This window comes from Giraffa tippelskirchi, chromosome 11 (assembly GCF_054371585.1).
Source record: "Giraffa tippelskirchi isolate mGirTip1 chromosome 11, T2T-mGirTip1v1.2.pri, whole genome shotgun sequence".
In the NCBI taxonomy this organism is placed as follows: Eukaryota; Metazoa; Chordata; class Mammalia; order Artiodactyla; family Giraffidae; genus Giraffa; species Giraffa tippelskirchi.
In genome coordinates this window covers 129,064,873-129,091,332 of record NC_137285.1, presented here as the reverse complement: position 1 = coordinate 129,091,332, position 26,460 = coordinate 129,064,873, and the positions used below count along the sequence as shown (strand labels likewise).

General features: G+C 41.6%; 1 protein-coding gene across 5 annotated transcripts in view; it reads left to right on the top strand.

Moving 5' to 3' along the window:
* The first annotated feature begins 9,111 nt into the window (after positions 1-9,111).
* Positions 9,112-26,460, top strand: part of LGR4 (leucine rich repeat containing G protein-coupled receptor 4) — a 101,180-nt gene continuing 83,831 nt past the window's right edge. The window contains exons 1-2 of one of the 5 annotated variants that reach the window (XM_081544060.1): positions 9,112-9,423; positions 9,546-9,795. In XM_081544060.1, the coding sequence (XP_081400186.1) occupies positions 9,611-9,795 (185 nt within the window). In that variant the 5' untranslated portion in view covers positions 9,112-9,423; positions 9,546-9,610. Of the gene's footprint in view, positions 9,796-26,460 lie in introns of all 5 variants that reach the window. The other 4 variants (XM_081544065.1, XM_081544062.1, XM_081544063.1 and 1 more) reach the window with 4 other exon arrangements.

Genomic DNA, 26,460 nt, shown 5'->3' with positions numbered 1-26,460 from the left:
GTGTCCCTCTAGCCAGATAAACATGTAAACACAGAAATAATGTTGGAAACAGCATTAAAACACAAAGTTTTAAACCACATTAAACAATTAATTCTTAAAAATTGCAAACATTGGCAAAATTGGAATTTTTAAAATCCAATGTGACATTTTATAATATGAATACTTTTCTTTTAAAACTGATTAAGGAAGGAGTCAGTAACACACACATCCCCCTTTTTTCCTCACCTCCTGTAACTAGAACCTCACAGATTCATTAAACTCTATATAACCTTTTCCTCCTACCTTTTTATGTTCTACCACAAGGTGGCACCAAAGTGCTGTTGATACTACGTAAGACTTTTCTAGTATTAACAGTTCTTGCTAACTAAAGATTAGTGAAGTGAAGCGCTCAGTCGTATCCGATGACTCTTTGCTACCCCATGGACTGTAGCCAGGCAGGGTCCTCTGTCCATGGAATTTTCCAGGCAGGAGAACTGGGACAAGTTGCCATTTCCTACTCCAGGGGATCTTCCCAACGCAGGGATCAAACTCAGGTCTCCCACATTGCTGGTGGATTCTTTACCATCTGAGCCACCAGGGATCAGGCCTAAGTTTTAAAATGGACTCAACCTTTTCTTTAAAGCCCCAGATTAGTATTTCTATGTATTTTATGAAATTCAAAGTTTTGTAAATGTGGAAAGAAAACTTTCTAAACACATTCTAAAAGAAAACAAAACAAACCTAAATAAATTACATAAATATCTACTATTCAGTATATAGGTTTTCTGGGGTGGGAGAGGAGTACAATTGATTCAGCATTGTTTTGATCCTTCGACTAAGTATGAACAACTTTAGTTGGCTGGAAATTATTTTCAGCTTTACGTCTTTTGATTATCTTCACCCAAATTCAAACAGGATGTTTAATTAAAAGAAAAGTTGTTTCAGGGACTTCCCTGGTGGTTCGGTGGTTAAGATTCCACACTTCAAATGCAGAGGGTGTGGGTTCAATCCTGGATTGGGGAACTACGATCTCACATGCTATGAGGTGTGGCCAAAATATATATATATTTTTAATTCATTTCAGAGGGACTTGGTAAGTTCCTTTACATAAATCAAAAACTGAGGTATTGCGATTCATGTGCTTTGTATGACACTAAACTGTTTTTTTTTTTATGTTCTCCTTTCCTTGCAAATTAAAAATACATTGTCAAGCCAAATATAGAGTGGAATGAGCAATTGACCTAGATATTAGCTCCAGTTCTGCTGGTGACTAGGCATGCTGCCTTTGGTAATTCAGTTATCCCCTGTGTGTCTGATTTCTCTCTGGTAAATGAGATTTAACCGGTGATCTCCAAAGTTCCTTCTGTTTCTGAGGATTTCACAAGTATCAAGAAGAAAGTTTGGTACAACATAAGACAGAACTTTCTAACAGCCAGAACCATCCAAAGATGGAGTCAACCCCCAATGGGGATGTGAATATGCTGACCATGTGTGAGGTATTAGTCACTCAGTTGTGTCCAAGTCTTTGCGACCCCATGGTCTGTAGCCCACCAGGCTCCTCTGTCCATGGAGTTCTCCAGGCAAGAATACTGGAGTGGGTTGCCATGTCTCTGTCTAGGGGAATCTTCTGGACCCAGGGTCTTCTGGATTGTAAGTGGATCCTTTACTGTCTGAGCCAACAGGGAAGCCCTAATGCTGCCTATAGACGTATCCAAAAGAAGCAGAGATGCTGTTGAACATTCTTAAGCCTTAGGTGCTTAAACAGATCTTAAGGTACTTTTTAAGCCTAAATTTCTTAATTCTATAAGTTAAGCTGAATTGTAAGCTGCTTGACAGTTGGGACTCCACATCATACCTTCTATTTTGAGGCTGCCAAGAAATGCACCTTTCCAATCTCTGACTATAGGGAGACTAACTGACTAACAGTCCTGCTGGGAAGTTCTTCACCATAGTTCCCAGAGGCTGGTCCCAGTCAATGACTGAGTGCAGCAGAAATACTAAGGCAGGAGGCACGGGACTCCTCTGACGGGTGCGTGTGTCTCAGGGCCTCCCCATTGGACTTACCAAGCTTTGATGAAACTGCACTGCCATCAGAGGCTCATCCAACCACTTTTCCTTCCTTTCCAAGTTTGAAGGAGTCACACTTGCATCGTAAGATCTCAGGGCTCTAAAAGTCTCTCGTACTTCCCTGCCCATGTTTCTTCACTAACATCTCCCCTCATGAATCTTTTGCATGAGCAATCCTAGATGGGTGTCTGCGTCTCAAAGGACCCAAACAATCCTGTAGCAGAGACTCATAAATTTGGGTGGCAAGTTACATCAGAATCAGGAACTTTTAAAATATTGAGACTCTCAGGCCCCATCCCAGACCTACTATATCAGAATCAATGGAGGTGGAATTTGTATGTCTAAAGTTTTCTTCAACTGACTTACCTGTGAATTGACTGAAACTGCTCAGTCCCCAAGAGAGTAGAGTCTGAGGTGTTAGATGTATGGTAACTATTCCTTGGAAAAACAAAAAACTCCCCACAAACGTTGAAAAGCTTGACAAGTTTGCTTTATTTTGGACTAAAAGGAACAAACTGGAAAAGTGAATATATGTTTCCCTAACACCTCAAGGTCCTCCATTTTCTCTTTCATATTGAAAAATTTTAACTTTCCTCATATGTGTTCTATGAACTGTTCTATGAACTGAATTTATATATTTTAACACTAACCTGAGGCAAAAAAAAAAAAAAAAGAGTTTAACAAATAGAACCAGATTTTGTCAACCAGACCCCAAGAAAGCATTTTTGTCATCACCCTAACGTCCAGCCCCCTCGATCCAGTCTCCAGACCCTCACTTGCTTTGCCTCTTTCCAAGGTAATCTTGAGAATTATAGATGGTTGGTAGTTTGTCTGAATTTTTACAGCAATTGCCTCAATTTTTATTTTTGAAATTATTTTAAAGACATTTTCAGAAACCTTGGGATTGTTAAAATTTTCATTCTGATTGCCACTCCTTTTAATTCGAAGAGTGTGATGGTAGCTGTTGTTAGACAAAAAGAAAGGGAATTACCTAAGATGTGTTTACCCAAGAAGTCTTTTTTTGAGACAGCATTAGGAGCCAGGACAAGAAAGACAGCCTACAGAATGTAAAGTATTCTTTCCACCTCTTCCCACACCTTCTCCTGGAGTCTACAACCTCTTACTGCTTCTCTGCTAGATTTCTTTGCATGTATGTTCTTGTAGACAAGGGAGAGCTTTCAGGGACACACTTCAGCAGAACTGTCTTCAACCCCACACCCCACCCCAAGTGCTGGTTTTCTGTCCATGTCCTTTATGGATTTCAGAGACTTTGCATGTAGTTCTTTGAAATAATTGTCTCATGTTATGGTCTTTCCAAAATGTTTAAAGTTCTATTTGGAATTTTGAGGGAGTGAAAAGGAACCACATTCTCTATCTGAACTCTGTGTTAAAACTTTGGCCCGAGAAAATGCTCAGCATGACTAGGTGATAATCTTCACAGTTTTCTACTCTGATTTTTCTCCCTTTAGTTTTCTGTGATAATGCCTGGCTGCTTTAATGCTCATTTAAATTTTTTTTGGCCTCATTCTGTTTATCATTAGTAGATTACGTAGATTAGTAGATTGTAGATTAGTAGATTATTATTACTCAGACCTTGGGATCTATGAGCAGTTGTGTAATTCAGAAATTGTTGCATTGACTCTCATTCTTTTCTTGGGTTAGATTGAAATGGAAATATCAGGAAAAGAAAATCAGAATTAGAAAGGGTTAAGAATATGTATTAGGTATATTATGTATTGAAAGTATTTCTGATACTTGTCCTAATATTTTGAAGTTTAGGGTCAATATGGGTCTTTAGAAGTACTCAAAAGGACATCTGACTGCAGGATATTTGACCAGGTCAAGAAACTAAGAAATTTTGGGGTGACGTTTTGAAAAGGGCTGGTTCCAGGAACAGTCTTCAGTCACTCCAGAAGCCTTACTGCCAGTCATCACATGCCAAGGTTCATCAGTTCTACACAGGTGGCAGAGGAAAGAGGGCCCAGAAACCCAAGTTTGACCACTTGTATAGCTTAAAAAGATATTTTTAATTTTTCAACAATTTGATATTTTTATTTTTTGTGTGTGATTCAAGATAATCATTGTAGTTTAAAAATATCCCTAAAAAATAGATGCTATTTTCTGTGCAAAACAGGACCACTGTAGAGACATTGAGACTCCAAAGAAAAGGACAAGTAAGTGAGACACTAAGACTGCAAGCCTCTGGGGCCCAGTGTGGGAGTTCCTCCAGCCCAGAGCCCTGGATGCAGATGTGGAGGCAGCAGAGCATAGAAACAAGCATTTACCTTGAGGACTCAGTTGTTAAGAGTAGGGACATATCAGTTGTCTGAGGGGTAGGGATTAGACTTGATACTCTTCCTTTATTTCCTGAATCTATTATGTTTTGAAGGGTTTATATATGTATATGTACATATAAAAACCCATATATATGTATGTATCTATACAGACATAATTTTAATAACATAAACAGCTTCTAGGGCTTCCCTGGTGGCTCAGCGATAAAGAATCTGCCTGCACTGCAGGAGTTGCGGGTTGGACCCTTGGATCAGGAAGACCCACAGAGAAGGAAATGGCAACCCACTCCAGTATTCTTGCCTGGAGAACCCCACGGACAGAGGAGCCTGGTGGGCCCAGTCCATGGAGTTGCAAAGAGTCGGACATGACTTAGCAACTAAACAACAGCAACAACAAAACAATTTCTAACACCGGGTGGTGGGTTTGGCATGAATGCTTTCATAAAGTGAACAGCTATTATTCACCCACCATGTGATTGCATCAGGTCAATATTTGGGGTGTCTTTTGGATGGGAGGTACAATAAACCCTAAGTATCCAGGACAACTTGTACACCATTCATTCTAGAAAGAGAGGCATGTTTAAGCTTGCAATGGCCTCTTCAGGGCTCATTCTGCAATATAATCTTCACCATGAGCTCACCACGGAGACCAGAAGTTTAAAAGTGCTTGATGTCAACAGGCAAGGAAAGATGGTTACATTTGAGGCGTGTCCTTCTGAATTTTACATAATCCTACAAATGGTTTTAAAAAATAATTAGATTTCAATAAAGGATTAGCACCTATAAAACAGGGTTGGGAAACTGTATGGCCCACAGGCCAGAACTAGTCCAACATGTGTTTTTGCCAAAAAACAAAAGTTTTATTGGAGCACAGCCACATCTATTTGCTTACATATCATTTATGGTTGCTTTTGTGCTACAATGGCAGGGTTAAATAGTTATGACAGAGACCATGTGGTCCAAAAGGCTCCAAACATTTACTATCTGGCCCTAAACTAGAAAAACAAATATAAGCAACTCAACAGAAAACAAACAGGCAGAGGAAACGAATAGGCAGTGTATAGAAGAGCACACCAAATGCCCAATAAATACATGAGAAGATGCAGTTGTAATCAGGGAAATTCAAATTTAAACTACACTTTGCTTTCATTCCGTGTGCATCAGATTCACAAATATTTAAGTCTTAAAACATTAGTAGTGGTAGGAAGTAGAGTAATGGGGTTTCTTATTCTCTGCTGAAGGAAGGACAAATAAGTACAGTCACTTTGGAAAGCCATTTGACATCCAATAATGGTGAGTATGTGAGTGTACCTAAGCTATGACCCAGCAATTCCACTCATAGACACACACATGTATATAAAGGAAAACACCTTTTAGAGAATCTCTTGCATATATGAAAAAGACTTGAACAAGAGTATTCATGGTATGTATGGATGTGAGAGTTGGACTGTGAAGAAAGCTGAGTGCCGAAGAACTGATGCTTTTGAACTGTGGTGTTGGAGAAGACTCTTGAGAGTCCCTTGGACTGCAAGGAGATCCAACCAGTCCATCCTAAAGGAAATCAGTCCTGGGTGTTCATTGGAAGGACTGATGTTGAAGCTGAAACTCCAATACTTGGGCCACCTCATGTGAAGAGTTGACTCATTGGAAAAGACCCTGATGCTGGGAAGGATTGGGGGCAGGAGGAAAAGGGGACGACAGAGGATGGGATGGCTGGATGGCATCACCAACTCGACAGACATGAGTTTGGGTAAACTCTGGGAGTTGGTGATGGACAGGGAGGCCTGGCATGCTGCGGTCCTGGGGTCCCAAAGAGTCAGACACGACTGAGCAACTGAACTGAACTGAACTGAATTGTTAGAAAAAAAACACAAATAAATTTAAATAGAATGGACAAATAAATACTGAGTATATTTTTAAATGGAATACTATGTAGTAATGAAAATGAATTAACAACAGCACATAGTTCATGAACATTGACAAAGCTCACAGGTTGAAGAAGACAAGTTGCTGGAGAATACAGAATGATACTCTTTTTAGGGATGCACACATACAAAAAGCATGAAAATATGCATGGGCATTAATGATGAAGTTTAGGCAAGGGCTTACTTCCCAGGGAAAGAAAGAAGGAAATTGGGGAGGAGTACAAAGGGAACTTCAACTACATTTGTAACACTGTATTTCTTAAGCTCACTGCTGTGAACTTATATTTTTGTTCTTTTGTAATTTAGAAGTATTTTATAAAAAGTGAAATTCTGTACATTCCAGGACTTTTAATTCAGTCTTTATAGCACTCCCGGAGAACCCTCACAATCTCTCAGTTTTTGTTTCCTTCATAGAGCAGCCTGCAGAAGCATACACTTGTATAGGTCTGTATTTGTAAGAATGAGTGAGTGGGACCAAAGTCCAGCTTGTCCACAAGTCAACACACCCTGTACCCTTTGCCCAAAAGCCTCAAGATGAGTATCACCAGGAAGGGATGCCTCCTTCGTCGCTCCACTTCCTCTTATCAAGCCAGTGGATGCTACCTATTTACTCATCCATGGCATGAAAAGCTAGAACCAGTCTGCAGGCAGAGTCTCTATTAAGTTTATGTCTTGTCTGTCATCAGATTTTGGTCCATCTAGATATCTTTCAGGTCCTTAAGGGTTATGGAAAAGCTGATCATTTTTCTCTAGTTATCTGGGATAGTATCTTAAAAATCAGGGTGTTTTTTTTTCTCTCTTGGGGCATCTTATCCAAGAAGCGAAGACTAATTGGCCAGTTCAAAGCAAAGCATACATAATGTAGCAACTATATGAAACACTAAGACTTTAACATATCTTACCTCTTTTTTTTTTTCTCTACCCATGTGCTTTGTTCCTGATATTTTGTCTTCTTGGACAAGCTGCAAATTTGAATCCTCCTTTCTTACCTTCTTCATCTCTTAGATAATAGAAATGTATTCTTCAATAAAATCTATATCTCTCCCTTTTCCCAAACCCAAATTCCTTTCACTTAAGTTCCCAGCCCTAAGATCTTATTCCGTGAAAGCAAAGGATAAAGTTCCCGACTTGACATGCATCAAAATGTTGATTTCAAGGCTTTAAAGCCTATTAGGATGCTTTGCAGTTTTAATCAAGTTTTGCATGTGATTCTTATGCTTACTAAAGTTTAAAGAAAGGAAACGAGTTATTTGGCCAAAATAAGATCAATCAGTATAACATATTATTGTTATAAAAAAAGAAGATAATGATATCTTGGCAAGAAAATTCTGTTGTAATGAAAGAAAAGTGTTAAAGGAATCAAAGAAACAAAATTAACTGTTTTCGCTTGCTCCTGAGAATTGCCAGCAAATAATGGAAGTGATTTAGACAATGGAATCCAGTTTAGAGAAGGCTCCAAGGGTACCATACAAGGAACAAGAAGCCCAGGAGCTGTTCTGTGATGATATTGGATAGAGCACAGTATCTGTAAGCTTTCAATTTCGTATCCATAAAACCAGAGGGTTGTCCATCTACCTTTAAACTGTCTTTCAAATCGACAACTACAGGAAACAGGTTGTTCCTATAACTTAAATTCAAGGCATATCTGTATTTATTTGACTGTCGAGCATGTCAAACAACAATTTATTGTTACTCATATGCCCAACTGGCATTATTTTAAAAGATAAACTCCTGAATGTAAAGATGATGGAAAATTTTCATTTAAAATTCTCAGGTCTGCATCAACTTTTTTCCAGTTTCTTTAATTTTACTTATATGATATGAGTAATCAGCGTGATGACAGTGAAATTTTTAACTCTGCCTACCTTAACGTATTTGTGGGAAATGTCTTCAAAATCGAGAAAAATAACTCAAAACCATAGTGGACAGCAAGAAAGGAGGTGCCTATAAAGCAGTAGTTGGTACAAACAACAATAATAATAACGTGGGGTCTATTATGCCACAAAAGTCCAGAAGAGGAAGGAATGCTGATAATCACTTAACACCAAAGTTGCTGCTGGCTTCTTAAGGGTATTTACTAGCACTCAAATGTTTTGTTGTCTGGAGAAATTGTCCAGTGTTCAGAAACATGACTTCTGTTGACCCTAACAAGATTCTTGTGTTCCAGGATTTTGAAGTAGGTGAGAATGCAGTCTGATTTGGGGGTCACCAAAACTCTGTATCATGGATGGCTAATTGCTAAGACCACATCGAGATAGGTATAAAGATGTTAGGTGAAGGGAGAGGTTCGTGAGGGATACACTGTTTTAATTTTAGTATATAGGTGAAACTTAAATATTTATGCCAGGTTAAGAGAAGCCTTTTCCCTCCTCTTTAAAATCTTTTTCCCATTTGCACAGCTCCCAGAGTCCTCACCATTTGGAGCAGCACAGAGTCATTTGAAACTTAACTGAATGCTGGAGGCAAGTTCTACTTTTCAGGTCGTCCAATTTAGGAGATCCAATTTCTGCAGAGGGAAGAAAACGAGTGGGGGAGGGAAAAACCAGATTCTACGTCTTTAGATCCTTCTACCTTCGATCCACAACCTTCCACGTAAATCGAGCCAAGTCAGGGATTTCTGCCTAGAACTACTACCACTACCACCACCACCACCACCACCACCACCACCTTGTCACTCACCCCCGATAAACACGCCCTTCTGGTCCACTCTCGGCCAATGGAGGCTCCCCTCTTCGCATAGTAATAAGCTAGAGACCTCCCCCGGCCAATGGCGCTCCGGGAGAGGGGTTAGTTTTGCATGTACCTAAGTGATTTGCATAACCCAGCGGCTGGGGGCTTGGGAACCCGAGCGTGCAACCCTAGAAGGGAAAAAGGACGGGAGGAGATCGAGCCGCGGCTGCGAGAAGAGCGAGAAAGAGCCCGGGTGTTTGTGCGAGAGCCGGGCGGGGGCTGGGGCGAGGGGCCGGCATGGCTGAAGTCTGCGCTCCGCAACCTTGAAGAGCGGCTGCGGCGGGAGGCCGGGGACCGGGAGGCGGGTGCGATGGCAGAGCGCGGCCCCCGCAGCTGCGCCCGGCCGGGCCGGCTGGCCTGAGCGGCGGGAGGAGCTGGGGCTGCCTCTGCGCTTCCATGGAGCAGCGGGAAGGGCAAAACTCCGGAGCGCCGCGTCCCTCCGCTGCTGCCGCGGACTGTTGAAGGAGCCGAGCCCGCGTGACTGCCTAGAGAAGAGAGCCCCCGGCCCAACCCGCAGGCCTGCCGCCCGGGGCGGCGGGGGGCGGCGGAGGGCGGCGGAGACGCGCCGAGCGAGCGGCGCCGCGGGAGAGGCCGGCGCGGGTGGCGGCCGCAGCAATGCCGGGCCCGCTGGGGTTGCTCTGCTTCCTCGCCCTGGGGCTGCGCGGCTCGGCCGAGCCCAGCGGCGCGGCGCCGCCTCTCTGCGCGGCGCCCTGTAGCTGCGACGGCGACCGTCGGGTGGACTGCTCCGGGAAGGGGCTGACGGCCGTGCCCGAGGGGCTCAGCGCTTTCACCCAATTGCTGTGAGTACGGGCTGCGGGGCGCCGGGGGAGGGGGCGCCGGGGGGCGGAGCCAGTGGCCGATCCCATCCCACCCCCACCCCCCGCAGTGTGCCGAGGAGGTTGGGGGGCGCCGGCACCTCCTTGGCACTCACTCCAGCGCCACGGGCTTTCCAAGCTTTGCCAATCCGGGTCCGAGACCCGTGTAGCTCTTTTTCCCAGACTTTAAGGGCACGATCACCAGCCCCCTCCCCCCCCACCCCGTAACTCTCAAGTGCATCTGGGGCCGAGGAGGAAAGAGGAATCTGGAAACGCTTGCCCTTGGCAACCTTTTCACGCGACTTTCTCTTCTCACCCGGACCCCCTGCTTAGCTGGCAAGAGCTTTGCAGGCGTTAGGAGTGAGGGCGCCTCGAACTTGGCCCGAGTCTGAGACCGAGGCGGTTTTCGTGGGGAAGCACCTGGAGCCTCCCGGGTTCCAGCATGGGAGAGAAGAAACACCTGTACGGTAGTCAGGGCCAGCGGCCTTCCTGTTGGGCCCTGTCCGGGGAGAGCACCCTGGCACCTGGGTCCATTTGCACTCCGGACTCATCAGCCAGCGCCCGGGGTTCTGGAGCGCGCGGGGGAGCCAGGCCAAAACAAGGGAGGAGGAGGGGAAACGGCAGGTTTCTCTGGATGTATTAGCCTTCTTACCCAGCAAGGCCTTTTAGAGAAGGAATGCTGACCTGAAGTACAGGATATTGGAGGAAAATGAAAGTGCCAGAGCATAAGCTCTGCCCGTCTCGAAAGGTAGCCGCTTTCTGTTGTTGCTTAACCCGGAGAACTTTTCTTTTGAGCTCCCCGAGATTGGGCAAGTCGCTCAAATGGTTCTGACTTCCACAGACCCTCTCCGCAAATGGGGACAATCTGCTCTTAGACATTCGCTTCAGAAAAGAAGAATCTGAAATAGGTGCTGGAGGTGGCATTGGCAGATGGCCCCCGCAGAGAAAGAATAGGATCATTGAGTGCCGGGCTTGGTGTAGGCTCCTGTTCTTCCTTGTTGTGCTGTGTGGCCAGATTAAATCAAGGGCAGTGAAAGAACTGCTTGAGAAAGAAAGGGGTTCTGAAAGGCCTTGGGTAAAGGGAATTTCCTTTTACCTTATAGCTCCTGAGGGGGACCTCTTAGACCTAGACAGTTGGAAAGAAAGGGCAGACCCCCATGGAGAATCCTCTCTATTCAGGCCAGAGTATCCTGCCTCCAGGTGGGTGGTGGGAACTGTTCTGCTTGCTGTCTGCCAATGGGTGTTTTGTTTTTTTTTTTTTAATTATTGTGGCCAGTTGCCTTGGAACCTGTCTCATTCTTTGGCCACCACCACCCCCTTCTCTTTTTTTACCCCCCTCGTTTCAGGTTGAAGTTACATATTTGAAGTCATTTTCCTTCAATAAGGTGAAATTTAACTTTTCAGTGAAAAATGTTAACTTTACCGTGAGGAGCATTTTGCCTACAAAAGATACATTATGTGGAAAAGTTTGGGCAGGAGTGGGGAGATGAGAAGGAAAGAACACTAGGTGGAGGGGATGGGACTATTTTTTTCCCCCAAGACCTCCTTAAACTTTTAGGGAATTCATTGCAGAAGAGGTGCCTTTCCCTGAAACTTCTTTCCAGCCCCAGAGAGAAAAGCATAATTTTACTATTTTGACCATTTGAAAAGATTGAGCAGATTCCTTGAGTTTTAATGACTAGCCTTGCCTGCTCTGTAAGGAAAAGGGCTGTTTTACATTATTACCTAAAAAGCACAAAGAAATATTACATTTTTATGAGAGCGCACTCCTTGCTATAGAGCATCAGACATCTTTCTTTAGAATTCACCAAAGGAAGTGAAATGCTCTGTTTTTGACTTTGAGCCTTACACCAGTGACTGTGGATGGCTTGGGAAACATGAAGATAATTGGCACCAGTCCAGATCAGACTGCTAAACTAGCATCATCATAGCACTTTCTGAGCTGTGGGCACTTGTGTTACATTTTCTTCACTTCGTGACCTGTAGTTATACACTCGACAACTCCTTATTTCACCTGACTATGCTCCATTTCACCCTTAAAAGTATGTGTTATATGACCAGTGCATATAAAGGGTGTCGCAAGGGCAGTATATTTGCATTTTGGAAAATCAGTGACCTCAAAAGCCACATTGGGGAGGGGTGGGTTCTATGATCTGCCCATTCCAATTGATCTTACAAGACATCTTGGAATCACCCGTGGTCTGTTTGCAAGTACTTCTGATTTGCTGTCCCGTCACAGCTTTGGTGAGCCTCAGCTACACACCAAGGGACTAGATCAAGGGTCCCCAAACTTTGATTGACAGATTTTCTAATTTCTGGAGCATGGGCACTGAGGCCTATTTAGTTATCCGTAAAATGGTAATCACAAAAACAGAAGTCAAAACGATGAGACTATAATTTTAAATCAGTTCTTATATTTTCTTGTCGTTCTTCAGTGGTGTCTTACCTTCACCTCACTCAGGGGTGTTCACATCCCATATTGGAGACTCTTGGTCGACAGAGCAGGGATTTTATTTTATTCAACTTGGAGTGCACAGAGGCTGGTACACAGGAAGCACTTTAAAAATGTTGCAGTGAATCAATGAGGACTTCAGGGCACACCAAGGGGCAGAATTGGGGATTGGAATTCAGCCCTCATTCCCACATGGGATTGCCAAACTCCGCATTCTCAGCATTTAGCCTTTTGTCCAGATCTGAGAAGGCCCCAGAGTGAGGCTACCTGCTTCTTCTCCTTGAGGCTCGTTTAAACTTGTTCAGTCTAACAGTGTCTATTTCCTGCCGAAAGCTGCTTTATCTGAGTCTAGGGGCAAAGTCAGATGTAATCCTCGGTATTGTTGATGAGATTCTTGTGTTCACAGCATCGGCTGCACCTGTAGTGATTATTTATATTTCGCAGCAGCAGTTCCCCATCCTGTGTCACAGTGCAATGGCTTGTCACATTTCACCTTGAGATGTTTGAAAGGAAGTGCTCTGACTAGTATTAAAATTCCAATGTGTATTTTTAACCAAAAAGATCCAAGGTTATTCCTCTATTAGATCTTATAAGGTCCATCTTAATCGCCTGTGTTCCAAGATTCTTGATGGGGAGATAAAGAGATGAAGTCACAGTGGAGGTGGGGAAGGGATTGTGAATGTGTGTTCTCTGGTTTGTGTGGCCACAAAATTTGATACCTGTAGGGACACAAATTTCCACGTTCTAGGTTATATCTGGTACATGGTTTTAGGATTATGAAGGCTGTTTTTGTGGCTTTGTGGAGAGGGTAGTAAGTTTGAGCCCTTGACCGTAGTTCTTACCATGCTACTTAGTAATTCGGTGGCCTTGGTCAAGTCATTCTACCTTTTTTTTCGGGAGGCAGGTGACAGTTTTTCATCTGAAAAATGAAATCATTGGATTCACTAGGTCCTCTTTAGGTTGCTTGTAGCTTCCAGATGTTCTATGGTTTCATAGTCCTTTCACAATTTTAGGATGGCAAGGTGGCTATACTGTTCTGCTGCTTTCATGAAAAGATCCCAGAAGGATCTGAATATCCTTCTAGCTGAAGTTGCACAAGCCTATTTATTGCCACTCACTCTGAGGAAGAGTTCTTTGTGTTTAGAAGTGTGTGTTAGGAAATTTGCCATGGAGACTTGTTACAGAATGCCTGACTAGCTAAGGCGCTTTGCTGGGGTAGAATAGCCCCACTTGTTTCCTGTCGGTATGGCTTCACACTTGGAAAATAAAATCACTCTGTTTCAGTAATTTGGATACTGTACAAAAAGTTACTCAACGTCCTCACTTCCATGTAATTAGTCATAATCTCTCCAGCCTTCACAGTGTGCGTACCCTGTACAGAGGCAGGTTAGCAAGGTTTCTATATAAAATTGATGGTTACCTAAGGGGCTTTGAAGGGTTTTAAAAAATAATCTGTTGTTTTTTCTTCTTTGGGAAGCATCATCTCATATTCTTCCCTAAGGTGTACTTTTTTCATGATAGCAAGCACCTTTCTTTTAATAGTATTATTTGAAAGTATTTTCTTATGTTTTCTCTAACGTTAGTTGTATTCCCAGGCAAGTCAGTAATCAGTGGCTAAATGTTTATGCCTTTTTTGATGGTCAAGTCTTGCTATCTTGATGTCTGAATCACTGTCTGTAAATGTCATTGTTACCTTCTTTTCTGTGGTCTGTCTTTCTAGAGAAGTATTTGTGTTATATACCAGGGAACTTCGTTCTAAACAAGGGCAATATATGAACATCTTTAAGTACAGGTCCTTCCTTTCACAAACTAGTGGACTGCTGGATTCTCTTTCAGTTCAAGAGGAAAGAGCATTCTCCTGGGAATACGGAGAGCTGGTTTCCAGATCTGTCAATAAATCACACAGGTGACCTTGAGTGGTGACATACTTAACCCTTCAGGGCCTTGGTTTCTTCACCTGAGAATAAGGAAGTAAACAACTCTTACTGCCAAGAGTGTTGTATTTGATTTGATTTTTTCCCAATACATTTGCCTGATTCTCTCTCTTCAGTGAAGAGCAGTGTAGGTGTCTCCATCCTGCCATCTCTCCCTCACCCAGAAAACTTCTCTAATTGTCAACTCTACTGGAATGTATCCATTGACTGGGAAGTGCACTGCCTCACAAGGCAACAATGTGCTGGGTGTGGTCTGAGTTGTACCTGGGATTTAAACCAGTGACTCTCTTCTGGGGCTCCTGAAGGCTTGTGGTAACCACTAATATTTTATGATTCTCAGTCCAACTCAATGCTAATGACAGCTATGGTATCACAAGCATTTAATGTCCAGGCACTTGGCTCTTACCATTGGAGTCGTAAGGTAACATTTGACAACTTAATCTCTTAGGGAAGATCAAAGTTCTGTACTAGTAGGTGGATCCAGGCAAGTTTGGGCATTTTCTTGGCCTCTGTCAGGTTATCTCTCAAATTCTTATTTTAGTCATCTTTATAGTAGTAGAAAGCACTGACAGACAGCCTGCGAGTTTGGATTTTGGTCTTTGGTCTCCTTGGTTATGCTTATTTATCCTTTTATTCCCATTTTTCTTATCAAGAAATAATGGATATTGATGACTAGTGGCTCTCACTGCTTTCAATCTCTCTGAATCTGTGTAGATTATCAAGCAAGTAAAGTTGTAAGACTCTTTTAGCGACTCTTTGAAATTTTTCCAAGACTTTCTCACTTTTTCTCTTTAAAAAAAAGATATATTTCCATAAAAGCACAGTATTTATCAGTACACCTGGGTTAAAAGTTAAACCCTCCCAATGTGCCTTTAACTCTGAAAAGTGTAAGTAATGTAACTTGATAAGACAGCTTTTCTTTTCATTTTTTTTAAACCAGAGATCAAGGTTTTGACTTAATGTATTATCTAGCTTGCTCTTTAATTGCCTCCTGCAGCCTTCAAGTTTTCGGCAATGCCAAAAGCTTGTTTTCCTATATAGACAAGGGTATAGCTAATGTTTTCCCTTTTTCTCCCCCAAGTTTTGTTCAGTGAAGTGTAGTTTTTCAAAAGATTCATTGAGGATAATAAAATACATTAGCTTTAAAGTCTGTCAGTGAAGGAAAAAAAGTTAAGGCATTTAACAAATCAGTACTCTTACACAATAACTAATTTGTTTGCCTTTCCAGACATTTCTTTTGTGTTTCAGCACTTGATGGGCAGACAGCAGGCCAGGTATCCGCTCTATTGTCTGAAATTGAATGAATTAAAAACTGAGTTTACAAATGATTTTCTAGTTCATATACATTTAGTAACATCTCAACTTTCTAAAGACCCGAGCAAGTTACTACTCAAATACCCCCTTTAAATGGCAAGATGTGGTTATCTTGTAGGGTACTCTGAAATCACCCACCCATAGACAAATATTTGTTATTAAACTTTGTATATGGCTGGGACTGTTTTTAGCGAATGTATAGAAGTATTGTGTGTCGTGTATAGGCAGTTAAAACTCTGAATGGGTGATTGTTTTCAGTCTCTAAAGCATGATTTGATACTGTTACATATTTTACTAGTTAAAAGAGCACGCTACCCCTCCACCCCTGCTGTAAGATTTGTCGTTTGGCATATCTTATTTTAAATGCAAATGATTTGGGTTCAGGAATGCCCATCTAAGAGTATAGGTTTCAAAAACAAACGTTAAAAAAATATATTTTGATAATTCTCTTAGCTTTCCTCTACTGAAAGATCTTGTGGGAAAAACATTGAACCACCCCTCTTGGCAGCATGTTGGCCCATTAAGAATATAAGAATATCCTTGTAAGGAAATGTAAACCATAGATATTTTCGGAGGCAGCTGGACCAAGACTGGGTATACGTTTTGATCCCAGTCTGGTCCGCTGTCTGTGCTAGTGAGAAAACATGTAATGGGAAAGCATATTTAATCTATTATGGGATATTTAATGATACTTTATCTTTTATATTTCATTTGTATTTAAGTATTCTGAATCAAGATAAGTAAAAAGTTAAGTAATCCCCTTGAGTTAGCCCCCCCCACCTTTATTTTTACCCTAGGAGAATACAGCTTTTTTTAAACAAAGTTTTAAATATAAAGTTGACCATTAAATGAATGGAAATGGACACTGACAGCAGAATATTTTTATTCTTTGAATCAGATTTCAGAGCCTGGGATCCAGAAACATCATAAGTTGGATTCTCCCCATTCCTGTATATTTTTAAAGCTTTCTATGGGGAAATTTTCCTTCCCGGGTAGAGCAGCATAACTTTGGCAAGGAGATGGCGCCTTTACCGTGATGCTGTGGGAAGCGTGGCTGAGAAACGGGCCCAGGATTGCTCGGGGTCCCATTTGTCCTTTCCCTCCAGGGTCTGAGCCCACACATGGAGCCCTCAGTACAAGCCGTAGAATCACCGAGTACATGCGGGGCCATCGGGACTGCCCTGAAGAGCTGGACTGGAGCTGTTTTCCTAGCAAGGTAGACAGTTGGCCGTTAGAAGTTTCACTCTTATTCACCCTTCTTGTTTGGAAGTGCAGGGTTAGGAGGTGTGCTTCCAAGTTGGCAGTCTTCTCTCTGAAACAGTAGGGATTGGGCTATGATGCTGATTAACTTCTGGCTTTACCTGTTTACCTACAGGGTAAGCTTCATGCTAAAAGGCCCTCAGAGAAAGTATATAAATGATATGGATACTATGAGAAGGGCGTGGCAGACTAGATTTTTCTCAGGAGAGAGGAGACCTCCTCTTCAGGTTCTCCTTATCTCCTATCAAGCATGTACAGAATTCTACAATTTGATCAGAGTTAAGAAAGGAATATTCAATGCATTTTAACATTTAGTATCATGTTTTAAAGCTTGATTTCCTTGGTGGCTCAAATGGTAAAGAATCTGCCTGCAAGGCAGGATACCAAGGTTCAAACCCTGGGTTGGGAAGATTCTCTGGAGAAGGAAATGGCAACCCACTCCAGTGTTCTTACCTGGAGAATCCCATGGACCGGGAGCCTGGTGAGCTACAGCCCGTGGGCTCTCCAAGAGTCGGTCACGACTGAGTGACTAGCACTTGCACTTTTTATAAAAACATTACATGTGGATTTACTAACTGGTACTTAGCAGTTTATCATAATCCCACTTCTCATCTATTCGGTGCTACTGGTAGTTCATCTCATTTGATTAGTGGGGTGTGTTTTAAAATCTTAATGTTTTCTTATCTTTGTAACAAAGAAAAATTTTTCAGATCGGCCTTCTGTTCTCCCCAGGGTCATTTTGAGTCCGTAGTCTCGTAATCCAGCTTTTTATGTCACTGTCTACTCTCCAGTGTTCTTTTTATGCACCTATTTTTATGAACAAGACTTCAGAAATGGTTTTATTTTTGAGAGTGTGGTTTCCAGGAATCAAGACCTCTGAGATCCTCAATCTGTGCACTTGGGGAGATCACATTTTTTTTTTCCTAAGAATTTCAAAAAATTTATTTATTTATTTTTGGCTGCACTGAGTCTTAGTTGCTGTGTGGGCTCTCTCCATTTGCAGCAAGTGGGGGCAACTCTTGGCTTCTCTTGTTGCAGAGCACAGGCTCTAGGCATGCATGCTCAGTAGTTGTGGAGCACAGGCTTGGCTGCTTTGCAGCATGTGGGATCTTCCTGGACTAGGGATCAATGTCCCCTGCATTGGCAGTCAGATTCATTACCACTGGAAGCTTCCCTGATATCCACCAAGGAAGTCCTGGGGATATCACTTAATCCCTTGGGACATTGGCTTTTCCATCTGCAAAAGGAGGTCACTTGACTTCAAGGGTCATACATAAGAAATTTCAGCATGACCTGTTTGAGTGACCACAAGAGAGTCCCTTGGACTGCAAGGAGATCCAACCAGTCCATCCTAAAGGAAATCAATCCTGAATATTCATTGGAAGTAGTAATGCAAGAGAGTCCCTTGGACTGCAAGGAGATCCAACCAGTCCATCCTAAAGGAAATCAATCCTGAATATTCATTGGAAGTAGTAATGCTGAAGCTGAAACTCCAATACTTTGGCCACCTGATGCAAAGAACTAACTCATTTGAAAAGACCCTGATGCTGGGAAAGATCGAAGGCAGGAGGAGAAGGGGATGACAGAGGATGAGATGGTTGGATGGCATCACCGACTCAATGGATGTGAGTTTGAGTAAACTCTGGGAGTTGGTGATGAACAGGGAGGCCTGGCGTGCTGCCGTCCATGGGGTTGCAAAGAGTTGGACACGACTAAACTGAACTGAACTGAAGGACCCATTACATTATGTTGTCATTTCTTTGAGGAGTGACTAAGCAATTGTCTATGCATGCTATCCCTTTAAGTCATTTAGATTTAAAATTCTAAACTCTGTTTCTCTGGTTCTTCGAATGTATATCGGATTCATAGCCTGTTGGAGACTTCACAGTGAGCCCTCACACTAATGGGAAAATGTCTCCTTGGCTGGCAGACTTTTCATTCAGAAAACTGAATGGAGATCCTGGTGGAGAAAGAACAGTGCATATGTTTTTATCAAGATCCCTTCTTGTAGGTAGTGCTGCTCCCTTTGCAACAAGAAAGCCTAATGGTTGGAGGTTACAGTTTCTCTAGAGGAGAGAGCTCAGGGAAAATTGTGCTTTCTTGCCTTAGTCTCTGGCTGGCTATCGCTTCCCTGAGATGGCTGGTCAAGTCAAAGGATGCTCTCCTAATAGGGGGACCCCTTGCTTCTCCTCGTAGCAAATGGGCAGGTAACCTGAGACAGTGTCAGTGTGATCTTTATTTTTTAAATTTAATTAATTAATTATTTTTTGGCCGTGCAGAGTCTTTGTTGCTGCATGAGGATTTTCTCTAGTGGGGGCTCCTCTTGGTTGCGGTGGGTGGGTTTCTCGCTGCAGAGCATGGGTTCGGTGTTGCGCTGTGGGCTTCGTTGCTCCACAGCATGTGGAGTCTTTCCAGGCCAGGGATCCAGCCTGGGTCCCCTGTATTGGCAGGTGGAGTCTTAACCATTTGACCACCAGGGGAGAAGATGTAATCTCTAGACACGAATTCGTTACTTCTAGACTTTCGAACACTGAGGAGATTCCTGAAATAATGCTTAACTTTTTAAGAAACCTCATGCCAGTGAGTGCCCAGCAGTTTCTCATCACTTTCCATGTTGGGGATGGATAAGATTTGTTCAGGTTTGACAGTTTAGCTGGATTCTTGTCTCTTCATATCACTTTGTAACAATATGCAGATTATACGATTACTTTCTCTTTTAAGAACTTTGATATTTTACTTGTTATTGGATACTTGTGTGTGTGTGTGTGTGTGTTAATGTTTGAGACCAATGCTTGTGTTTTATGGATAAAGAAAAGCTTATTATCCTTGATGTAATTTTAGAACTAAAATCCCTTCTTTAAAATCTTTCACACATTGCTCAGAAGTTATATGACGTTCTTGGTAAGCATACTTAAATCTTCCTCAGAAACCTTAAAAACTTTTCTGAGTTTCAGTTCAGCTCTGATTTGAAAATGAATTGTAAAGCCAGAGCAGCAGCTAACACATGCAAAAGTGCTAACAACCTATTTAGATTGGCTGAGTGTTTCAAATACAGTTGTGCATTTTCTACCCCAGTCTCTTTCTCTAAAAAAAAAAAAAAAAATGTTTGAGATGTTTTTCCCATTACCATCTTGACATCTGCCTGGTTACACATGAATAGCTTGACCCAGTCCCTCAGCAGGGAGACTACCATGGCCTTGCTTTCAATAGCCATGTCACTGACAAAGAAAACATATGGAATATTTCATCCCTGCCCTTTGCAAACAGTCTGGGGCTGTGAGGGCATGCAGCAGAAGGCTTCATCCTTCATGGTAAGTTGGCAAGTTTGTGTGCTAACCACAGGCTCTGCTGTTAGCAATCAGACTGTGTTTTCCAAAGCCCCATTACATTCTGTGGAAAGGAAATCTTGTGTTTTGGATAAATCAGTGTCTAATATTAGTTTGAATTAAGTTTATATGACCAGCTTCCATAGTGGGGTTTTCTACTGGATCAGTTATTTCACCAAAGGGAATTTGTGTGTGTATTCGGAATGTTTCAAGGCTGTTCTCCCAGGTTTGATATGTGGCGTCCGTCTGATGGATAGAACGATAGAACGTGCCTTGGGGACTGTCTGCCTTGATGTTTATCTTCTTGTCAATCTGCAGAAGGAGGTCCATTGATCATTCTCCTGCTAGCCGAGGCCCACCACATTGACCTTTAAGGTTTCTGTTGCGCAGCACCAGCTTCTACTGGGGACTTGGTTTCAGTTCAGCGAGCTTTAACGGCTTTGCTTTGTGGCATCTGAATCCACAGTGTGGAGGCTTGTCAGCAGGTGTAGCAGGAGAGGGCCAAGAATGTGGAAAAGAGGGGTAAATCAACTGCTGTCTCTTTCAGGTCTTCTTCTGCATTAAAAGAATTTGCCCTTGGCACTACCCTGGCTGATGTGGCATTGCAGAAGGGGGGTGGAAAAAAGCAACACCCTATGACACTAAAGATGAGAAGATTCATGACTTTGGCAGAGGAAATAATGACATACATTTCGTCAGGGTCCTTTCCAGCCCTTAAGTTACCTGAGCTTGAATTTCTAGTTCTATTGTTTCTTAGATGTGCTGGCTGGTTTTGTCAAGAGTGGATGATAGCTTGAAAAGGAAGTGCGTTTTATCCCTGACAGAGGCAAATATTTAAATGTATACATCTCATCTAGAAGGTATTGACTTTTTAAAAAATTTTTTATTATATATTTAAGTATAGCCAATTAACAATGTTGTGATACTTTCATGTGGACAGCAAAGGGACTCAGCTGCGTCGAAGATATTTCTGATGGTTCTTGCTCTCATTACTGAACATTTGCTGTAAAACAACATGCTGACAGACATTGCTGCCTCTCACATTTTCTTATATTAATTCCTTTTGTAGTTCTTGATTAGAAGAGATTTCCTTTAAATTTGGAAAGTTACATTTTAAAAAGTTCTTGGGGGTTTATATTTTAAAAAGTTTTGGTTTTCCAATTATTCATGAATGAGTCTATTTGAGGTTCCCCTCACTTTCTGTTAGTGACCCTGTACATTTAGTCTAAAATAACTGGTATAATCTCCAATGTTCTGTCTTCCTTCTTTGACTGCTTAACTGATCTTCATAACTATGAATTCATAGGGAAAACTCCCCTAAACCTCTCAATCTTAAAAGCTCACCCTTTCTAGTGTACAGGAATATAACCACCAACACTGTTCAGATCTAGAACATTCCCATCACTCACCCTGTGCCCTGGGTAGTCAACTTCTCTCCCCATTTCTGGTCCCTGGCAACTGATGATCTCTTTTCTATCTTGGGTCGCATATTATTTTGCATTTACCAGAATGTCACATAAATGGAAAGTAACAGATTGTAGTCTTGTGCCTGGCTTCTTTTACTTACCGTAATGCGTTTGAGATTCTACCATGTTGTTACCGTCTTGTTGCGTATCTATATGTAATATTCCTTTTTATTGTTGAGGAGTATTCATTATATTTAGTAGAGTAGTGTGTTAGTTGTTCAGTCATGTCTGACTGTTTGCAACTCCATGGACTCGAGCCTGCCGCGCTCCTCTGTCCATGGAATTCTTCAAGCAAGAATACTGGAGTGAGTTGCCTTTTTCTTCTCAAGAGAATCTTCCCGACCCAGGGATTGAACCTGTGTCTCCTGCATTGCAGGCAGATTCTTTATTATCTGAGCCACCACAGCTTCCCTGGTATTCCATTATATGGATGTACCACAATTCTTTTATCAATTCCACAGTTGAGGGACATCTGCTGTTTGTCCAGTTCCTGGCAGTAACGAGAATAAATCCATTATGAATATTCATATAGAGGTTTTGTATGAACATGTAGAGGTTTTCATTTCACTTGTATAAATACCTAGAAGTGAGATCCTGGGGCATATGGTAAGTATATGTTAATAAGAAAACGCTGGTCTAGATTTTAATGTCTTAGAGGTTTGATATTCCTAATTACTTATAGCCTCAATATATTGTTAGCATGGTATGTATGTGGCATTTGCAGAAGTCGCTAAAGATTGGTTATGTTTAAATGTCTGTGCTTTTACCAGAGTAGAATTCTTAGCCTTCTTTTTGATACCCGGCAGTTAACTATGATAGCCCAAGGATTTGTGTAGAAATGAGACCAAAGTGGAGCATTTTGCTGACAGTGAAAAAACTTTGCATTATTTGTGTATTTGTGTTTGGAAAGTCTGATTCAAAAAAATGGAAATTTGGTAAGGAATTGCTAGGCCTTCTTGTGTATTTGGCATGTTACACGTGGCATGGTTCCCATTTTATGGCTCAGCAAACGAAGTTGGAAAGGGTTAGGTAACTCATGCTGACATCCCAGTTAGTGGGTGGTAGTTGGTGTTTGGAATTTGCTTGTCCATCCCGTAGTTAACCTGAAGAGTTCACAGTTACAGAAAAGGAAAAGGTTAAAATTTCAAAGAAATGGTGAGAAGCTACAGATTATTATGGGGAGAAAAAACAGAATGGAAGATTAAGCATCCTCAAAAAGCATACACATGTACATGTGTACATGTAGTGGGAGACCATCACTTGATTTAGGAGTAACTTATGTTCAGAAATCAATTCAGGACTTCCTTGGCAGTCCAGAGGTTAAGATTCCACACTTCCACTGCAGTGGGCATGGGTTTGATCCCTGGTCAGGAAGCTAAGATCCTACATGCCATGCAGCTTGTAGGCTGCAAAAAAAAAAAAAAAAAAATCAATTTACCAGGTAAAATTATGTTTTATTCATAGCAGAATTAAAAAAAAAAAAAGTCTCCCTCACTTGGTCTCCTTGCTTTCTGTACATCTTTGTTTAAAAGCTTTCACATCGTTTTCTATGTTAATAGTGTTTTTCCATGTCAGGAAAATAAATATTAGTTGTGTGTCTTTTGGCTTGGTCTTTTTTTTGTGGAATTGCCTCGAATGGTATATGAGGATCAGATCCGTTAGCGTACTCACTTTTTGGTTTCTTAAGGAGAAACAAATTTCTGAATGTGCTTCTTTAAACCAAAACCCTGAAGTAAATTAGAAAGCAAAGTGTGCAGTATGATGGTTTCCATATAGCTGCCCCCTTTCACTCACTGGAATTTCCTGCCTCTCCTGTTGAAGATGTTTTTATAGGGAAGTCAGCATAAAAGTGAATCACCCATGAGCCTTTTTTTTCCCCCCTCAAGGCATTTCGTGTAGCCAACTTGGTATTAATTTAGCTGGTACTCTTCAGTTGACTTGAACACCGTGTTTTTGGATTGTGAGCTGATGTTTATTAAGCTGTTAATATTTTACAGACTGAATGGGTTCCTGTTTGAATCTGTGTGCTCTTTCCTTTAGCAGCAGGGCTGTTCACGACTGAAACTGACCACAGTTTTGATTTTGTATGTACCAGCCCCCAGCTGGAAGGGTCATTTACCTGGTAACACTGCAGGTGGTCTTATTCTGGAAGCATTTTGCAGTTTTATTTCACTGAAGTTGCATTCTTTGTCATGAAGAGCTGCTTCATGGTCTGTCTTGCCATACAAATAAACCATTATCATCATCTTGTTATGAACATAGATGCTAAAAATAACAAATGTCATTGAATACCAGGCATTGGGTGAAGCACCTTTGCATGTATTATCCATTTAATACTCCTATCAGCCCTCTAAAGCACGTGCTTTTATTTTCCACTTGATAGATGGAGAAACCCTGGGGGTGGGGGGGAGGTGAGGGTGCACAGGTAATAAATGAGGTTTTGTGGATGAGATGTTGGATCTTGCTTTTTCAGACCAGGATTATTTGGTTGAGTGGGTTATATGGGACAGTGTCCTTTAGTCCTCTTCTTAGAGGTAGGCATTTATCTTTGTATAATGGATATCATGAACTACTTGTTTTATAGATGAGGAGTTAGTTCTGGAGAGATTAAATCTGTTTGTTCTCTGCTTGAAGTGTTCTCAGCTCCTTAGAATGTAGATTCAGACCCTTCTAAATCTTAAAGGTCTCTTGTGCAAGGGTCCTAAAAATCTTGTGTGTGTTATGAGTCACTCAGCAAAGAGGCTGTATTTCTATGTATTTATATAGCTCAGATAGTAAAGAATCTACCTACAGTGCATGAGATGCAGGTTAGATCGCTAGGCTGGAAAGATCCCCTGGAGAAGGAAATGGGAACTTACTCACTCCAATATTCTTGCCTGGGAAATCTCATGGACAGGAAGCCTGGCAGGCTATAGTCCATGGGGTGGCAAAGAGTCAGACAGGACTGACCCACTAACACTTTCACTTTCACACACATATATGTATATTTACATACACATACATATATTTACATGTTTAAAGATCTTGTATCTACTTAGTATTTTTTCAGCATTTCGACTGCATGAATCATAACCAAATTTTTGCTAATATTTTTCTGACCTTCCCTCCTTTCTTGAAAGTTCACTTCTTTTAAGAACTGGTAGAAGACAGTTGGCCTGGTTCACGTTCTCCATTTAACCTGGAAGAAATCCAGTTGCACTTAGTTGTATGACTTGCCCAGAACCATTGGTAGCCTTCCAGTGTATGTTGACAAAACAAAGGAGAAGGAAGCATGTTATCAGAGTAGATGGTCTTTTCTTTGATTATGTAAATCTGTAATATTTAATGAGACTGTGACTTTTGTTACTTGTGGCTTATGCTTGTTGGATGGTAAGATTTTCTGTGCTTCTCCCTTGTTTATTGCCCAGTCTTTCAGGGTCCAGTACTTGATTGAAATTGTAGGTGAGGTGAGTAAAACAGTGATGTGTGAATAATTTTATCAGTTCAAACTATTTTCTGAGAGCTATTAATATTGGTATAATGGTTCATGAAATAAGCTCTAAAGGAAAAATTACTTATTGAGGTAATAAGTCATTGCTTTAAAAATAAATTTGTTCAGCACGTATTTCTTAAATATTAAGAATTGTTCTTGGAGATGGAGGCACAGATATTGTCAGATATCTGACAATATCTGACAGTCCCTCTCTTCATGTAACTTAGCTGGCTTGGGCTGGGGTAGGGGTGGTGGTGGACAGTAAAAAAATAAACACAATAGACATTTAAGATCAGCTAATATTAAGTACTATCAAGAAAAATAAAACAGGATGAAGGGGACTCACTATTTAAGGGTTGCCAGGGAAGCCTTGAATCCCAGAGTGATTAAGGTAATTACTGACTAAGAGAGTCAGTCAGTATCTGTTGGAATATGAACCCATCTTAAGCAATGGCAAAACTAGATTTTAAAAGTTCCTCCCCACCCCATAATTATAATTTAGTTAAAACATAAAAAGATTATGTACACTGTGTGCATTTGCGCATGCCATAATAAACTGGTATATCAATACAGTGGACTACTACACAGCAGTGAGATAGCCAACTGTTGATACATGCAACAGCATGGGTAGTTCCCATGGGTATTATGCTGGGCAAAAATACCAATCTCAAGGTTACATCTGCTACATGATCCCATTTAAAACAGCCTAAATGACAGCTGAATGACAGCAGCCTAGAAATGACAAAATTTTAGAGTGATGGGGAATTGGTCAGTGGTGGCTAGGGTTAGAGGTGGGAGAACAGTGAGACTAAAGAGGTCCAGGAGGGAGTGAGGGGGCAGTGATGGCAAAGAGAAGTCTTTATTTTATTTCACTTAATTTTTAGCATAGATGTAGTTGCATCTGTTCTTCCCCAATGGCTCAAGTGGTAAAGAATCTGCCTACAATGCAGGAGCCACAGGTTTGATCCTTGGGTTAGGAAGGAATGGCAATACTTCCTTGGAGGAAGAAATGGCAACCCGTCAAGTATTCTTGCCTGGAAAATCCCATGGACAGAGGAGCCTGGTGGGCTACAGTCCATGGGGTCACAAAGAGTCAGACATGACTGAGCACGTAGTTGCATCTGTAGTGCCCTAAAGTGAGGATTAGAGGTGAGAGGAGAGTTTTCCTTGAGAATATTTTTTATTGCACAGCCACAACATTATGGGAGGTTTTAATATTCATTTTCCAAGTTTGTGGAATTGAAAGTATCTGTTTTCTGCAAGGAATTGAAAATATTTTACTGGGAGGAATTGGAAGTATTCATTCTATCCAGGGCTTTGTTTCAAGTAGAGTAATATGCCCATATTTTTGTTTTTATGTGGTGAGGGAGCAGTTCCTTATAGTGACTGCAGTGGTGATTATATAAATTCATACTTGTGGTTTAAA